We start from the raw sequence: 5,799 nt of genomic DNA on the forward strand, positions 1-5,799 counted from the left end.
TGACTTAACTATAAACTAATACTAAACATGTAAATGAATTCTTATCTATCTTATCTTGTAACTCTCTTTGATTACTTCTACAGCTGATTAGTCTGCGGAATAAATAGACATAATGGTCTATACCTATTTATGGATAAGAATTCAGGACATTACTATATAAAGTAATATCCTCCAAATATTATCTACCTTTTAGATAATATATTAATTAACAACCTTTAAGTGTTAATTTCATGTAACGATACACCCCGTTACAACTTAGTTCTATTGAATTCCAATGGATAAGCTTTTAGAATATTACCTGTAAAGTAATATTCTCTAAATATTATCTGCTTTTAGAAAATGTATTATTAGCAACCTTAAGTGTTACTTTCATGTAATGATACACCCCGCTACAGACATCGTTCGCCTACATCTTAATACTGTAGCTGGTCATCGTTTGGCTATTTATATACCAGTACGCTCATCGGCGCGAGTTTGCATGCCTTTCGTCAGTCAATCAACACAATAAATATATGTAAACATAAGTTTACATGTCTTTATTGAATTTTGGAAGTGAGCACTTGCTACTCGCCGAAGTTTTCGTACATGTTAATGGCCTCCGCTTCTACTACGCGTCCAAACGCCTCGACCGCCTGTTGAATCATTATCAAGCGGCCTGCTAGAGTCATGTACGGGTCGTCCAGCACATGCTCCTCCCAGACGCCGTACTCCGGCTTGTCAGTCAGATTTGTATCAATGTCGGCGAGATGGTCGAGTCCGGAGCACAAGCTCACACCCACAGCAAACAGTGTACCTACCTGAAAAGCCCACCAAAAATCTTGCAACTGGTAGTACATGTAGATTGTCGAAAGCGTCCAGCAAAGCATCTCCAAGAACGATCGAACCGAATTTTCATGCCAATTTTGTCTGACCTTCGTAAATCGTGATTGCAGAGTCAGTCCTACACGTCGCGTCGGTAGCCAAAGGCAGAAAAACTCAGCTATAATCACAAATGCGACGCCCGTGCACACCGTAAGCAGGGCGAAATACTTCACGTCATTGAAATTGTCCCACCACGAGCGTATTGCCACAACTCCGAGGTATCCAAATACCAGGTTCTTAATGAGTGATATTTCCTGGCCGTCAGTCGGGGCCTTTCCATTTTTTGGCACGTCAAAGCCGATACGTTGCAGCAAGTCTCCACCTCCTGGCTGGTTCCGGATGACGCGCGCAAGTCCACGAACAAGTTGTAGCATAATTTCATCGCATACTGACATCATAGCACCGACAAACGTTCCAACCTCCAAAGCCAGCAGCAGATCATTGTATAGCGAGTACGTGGCGTACGTTACGCTGGTCCAGCACACCATCTCCAAAAAGGATTGTAGTGTCTTCGTGGCCCAATTAAAGCGCATGTTTGTAAAACGTTGCACCAGTGCTTCAACGACCAGCGGCGCCATGCGCACCGGGAAGCTGCCGCAGAAGTAGATCATGAATTCAGACACCGCGTCCGTGTTGGGGATTAACTTGCAGTAAAACATGCTTTCGCTGAGAATTGCTTGGGTGCCATCGCCTCCAGAAGACAGAGTCTTGCACTCGTTTTCGAAATCGGTGCTGTCGCCATCCGCAGTCTGCAATTTAATCAATGTGGCAAGAACGATCGTTAATTGCAACTCAATATGGGTTTATGTATACGCCGCTGCAAAGACACGTTCCTTCGTCAAAGATCTATGAAGGTCAGAATGTTCGTTAAAAGTTTCGTGACGAGCTGCGAGGCAAGGCGACGAGGGTGTTTTCATCATCGTGTTTCGTTTTCTTAAAACTGGACAAAAACTGCTTCTTGTGAAAGAGAAATTGCAAGAAATTTCCAACCGTATTTATTGGAATCGCACGCTTGTCTTTCTCCTTAATAAAAAAATGTCTGTGGCAAATGACCCGAAACGCATCTCGGTTATTTTTTTTCAAATTCGTAAGAAAACAATATAATCTGCAAGGTAACTGATTTTTAAACACTAGAAGCATTTTCACATATAAGCCAATAATTTCGAAGAAAGTCGCTTAGGTATTTCGATGCCGACTCAAAAATGAATGACGGTAAATCACGATGGGAACGAATGTCATTCGCGTGAATAAAATCAGTTAGGGATTAATATAAAACATAGCCTCGAGAATTTACATAGCTCGCGCAATTTTCAGAGGATTTGGATTGGCAGTTCAGGTAAAAGTGTGATCGCACGTCATCCTGTATTGACAAGTACAGCCCAAAGATGGGATACGATTCACGCAACGAATAGCTTATTCATCTTGTAACTCATCTTTTGCATCGGAAAACTCCAACATTGGCTTTGCTACCCGAGCAGTAAGAAGTGCAAATGATCGCTATTTCGTCAAGGCGCATCGCATAACGCACGATGGGGATCAAACGTCGAATAAGGCGTCAAGCAATTACCGCTCGTCGCAATTAATTTGTAGGTTTTGCGTAATAATGACGACTTATTATGTTGCTTAAAGATTGTCGAATGAAAGAACTTAAAATCTTGATGGATTGGGGTCAGACCTGTTCCGTCTATGTTGCGTCCTTCACATCAACTTCATCTTCGTTAGATCCAAAGAAGCTATGGAAGATGACAACGCAACACCCGAAGTGACTCCAACACCAAATTATGGCCTATCTTCCAGACGTAGTGAGCGCAAGCTGTCAGCGAGTGTCATAAAAGTGGCGCTGCATGGCGACCAATCGACGTCCCAGTCGCCCGTTTCGACGCAGCCAGGACAGTCATTAGTAGTAAGCCCTGGCAATTATCGATATCTTAAAGGCGTGGAGCTAGAGAATGCCACGTATGATTTTGCTATTGTAACACGGAGGACTTCATCAAAAAAAAATGAGCGAGGTCTGAATGCGAGCATTAATGTGGTGTCCGACATAAGTGCTGAGGTGGAAGGCAAGCTTATAGAAAAGCTGGTGGTAAGTGGCCTGGATGTGGATGTATTAGAAGGAGACTTCAGCTGTGTTAAGATTGATGGCAAGAAGGCCAGCAAGCATTTTGTGTTATTAATTCGAGGAAACGACGAGGCACTGGCTATCTATGGACGAAGACTCAGGTTTCAGACATGGCTACGCAGTGGCAATTCGCGTGAAGTAGATTCAGTCGTCCAAAGCAGTCCTATCGTTACCCCCGCTGAAAGAATTCAAGTGATCGACCATATTATTCGAGAGACAGCTAAAATTACTCAAGATCACCCGAACGTGCAATCAATTTTTCCAGTTCATGATCCTGCGACTAATCGATACTTGTTAAAGACTTTTATTGGGACACAGAGGCTTGAGTTTTTGTCCGAGAACTTTCTGACTAAAGTAAGAGCTCACTTTGGTGAAAAAGTTGGATACTATTTTGCGTTCATGGATTTTTACAACAAGTCGTTGGTGCCAATTGCGTTGTTAGGGGTTTTGTTAACGTGTCTTCGAAGCGTAATTGGTACCCCCATATACATGCGCGTACTTGTAGGCTGGGCTTTGCTCATCTCAGTAGTCTGGAGCTACGGCTTTCTCAAGGCTTGGTCCCGTCGCAACAATGAACTCAACCACAAGTGGGCGAACAATATCGAAACAAAGTCGACTGTGTACCCGAACCCAAAGTTTTGCGGTGATGCTATTGTGAATCCTGTCACAGGGTTACCCGATCAATGTTACCCAAGTTGGAAGCGATATCCAAAATATTTAGCAGTGGCAATATTTATGATGGTACAAATCTCGATCATGATGTTTATAATTGCCATTTGGATCACAGCCTTTGAAGTACTAAAAGTGCGTTATCCTGACCGAGGAATTTTTTCGGTGCAGTGGTTCTATATCTTAGGTGGTGGGGTCCTGTACGGTTTGTTTGTCGATATCATTCAGTGGAGTGTGATTGTTACGAGGGCCGCGCGAATGTTTACAGACTGGGAAAATTGGAAGACGATTGAACAGTTTGAAAAGTCAATGATTCGAAAGCTTTTCTTAATGGATTTCTTAAATTACTACACGTGGTTTTTCCTGCTTGCTTTTGTGTATGTCATTCCAGGTGTCGGGGATACAATAACAAATTTTCTTAACACGATTATCTGGAAGGATCCATCTAATTGCTGTTTTGGACCGTATTTAAATCGGTCAGGATCTTACTGTGATTCTTGTCCGCCAGCGTGGATTAAAATGGCGCAACATGAAACGCATTGTATTCCTTGTCGTGGGTGGGTAACCTTTGACGTCAACCACCTCGACTTAGAAACCCTTTTTCTGACGCCCATTATCATTACCCAGTTGCTGAATCTTCTCATTGCTGTCGCAGTCCCATGGATTCACCGCAAGCACTACGAACAGCGACTTCGTGGGACCGATCGCAAAGTTATGGCTATGGTCAAGGCACAAGGTGAGCGCCATCTTCTCGCAGAAATGTCGTACCGACATGAGGATTCCAATAACGCGAATGGATTGCACGGTGACAGTCTTTTGCATCGGTCGTCGGCCCGATATTTGGAAAATAGCGAAAGTGAGGTGGAGTTGCTCAATGCTAAGGCACGGGCAGTTTTATTTGAAGGCGAGCAAGAGAATTACGATCCGTATAATGACTACCACCACATGATCGTGCAGTTTGGTTTTGTCGTCATGTTCTCGATGCTGTGGCCACTCATGCCTGCTGCTTGCATGATCGTGAACGCTTTAAAAACGCGCGGGGATGGATTTCGATTGTGCCGAACTAATCGGCGTCCGTTCCCACGCAAGGCCAGCAGTATTGGTGAGTGGCATAACATGCTTCATTTTGTAGCGCTCACTGGCGTAATTGTTAATATTGGTCTCATCTTTATCTCCACTGGTACTATGGAATTTTTTTCGCCGACGTGCACAGAGCAGATTTCGTATGCCATGGGCAGCGACTTATCGCATTATCGTTTTGGACCGGACTTTGCATGCTTCTCTCTCACCACTCGCATGATTATGATTCTTGTCAGTGAGCATTTGTTGCTGCTGCTCATTTGGTCATTTTGGAAAATAATTCCCAGTGTCCCAGCCAGTGTCCAGATCAATTTGCTGCGCCAGGAATACGCTTTCAAGTCCAAACTTTACCAACGAGCTGCAAAAGAAGCGAATTTAATAGCCTCGTCATTGTCTACTTCGGCCGCGCTGCCGGCTCGTGGTGGCGACAATACGCATTCCTTGACTGTAGTAAGTGAACCAACGACGCCCACTGCAGTTTTGCAGCGCGGTGGTGTTGCGAATGGATATAAAGATGAGATGGAGCCGCTACTTTCAACCCAGCGGCTGGCGCAGGCCTATGCCGCCGAAACATCGTTTAAGTTTCAAACAAAGCACAATGCTGCGTAATGGGCGGCTACATTCATTTATAAATGGCTAATGTTCGTAGAGGGCACATCACCTTTAATTTAAAATCAAAGTACGGTACCTAATTTATTTAAGTTATAAAATCTGTAAGTCCTTCCCTGTAAGGGAACATGGGAATATTACTTTACATAGGAACATTCGAAAAGCTTATTCAGTGGAAAATATAGGCGGCAAAGGGAGGGACAGATAAGACTTTATTACATGATTTGTATAAGTATATAAGTAATTTAGTAGAAGATAGATAGATAGATAGAAACAGAAGAACTTACTTATATAATCAATACAGTTAACTTTTAACCCTCTTTGAAGCAAGTGTTTTAAAGAGAGTTTCCTCTGCACGTACTAGTGTATGAGAAGTGAAGTGAGGCACCACTCGCACTGAGGCAGTGCGAAGTGTACTTGTACTGAAGCAGTACAAGTCAATAAAGCCCGGTCACACCTGG

The 5,799-nt window shown here is 43.5% G+C and overlaps 2 protein-coding genes across 2 annotated transcripts; one reads left to right on the forward strand and one right to left on the reverse strand.

The window, feature by feature from the left end:
- Positions 1-563: 563 nt before the first annotated feature.
- On the reverse strand, positions 564-1,520 carry CCR75_007069 (uncharacterized protein; the record flags this gene model as incomplete). The annotated part of the gene is made up of 1 exon (XM_067965133.1): positions 564-1,520. The coding sequence occupies one exon, from the start codon at positions 1,518-1,520 to the stop codon at positions 564-566; it is 957 nt and encodes a 318-aa protein (XP_067822606.1).
- Positions 1,521-2,596: 1,076 nt separating this feature from the next.
- On the forward strand, positions 2,597-5,338 carry CCR75_007068 (uncharacterized protein; the record flags this gene model as incomplete). Its single annotated transcript, XM_067965132.1, has 1 exon — positions 2,597-5,338. The coding sequence occupies one exon, from the start codon at positions 2,597-2,599 to the stop codon at positions 5,336-5,338; it is 2,742 nt and encodes a 913-aa protein (XP_067822605.1).
- Positions 5,339-5,799: the final 461 nt, after the last annotated feature.

Source organism: Bremia lactucae, linkage group LG1 (genome assembly GCF_004359215.1).
Source record: "Bremia lactucae strain SF5 linkage group LG1, whole genome shotgun sequence".
Taxonomy (NCBI): domain Eukaryota; phylum Oomycota; class Peronosporomycetes; order Peronosporales; family Peronosporaceae; genus Bremia; species Bremia lactucae.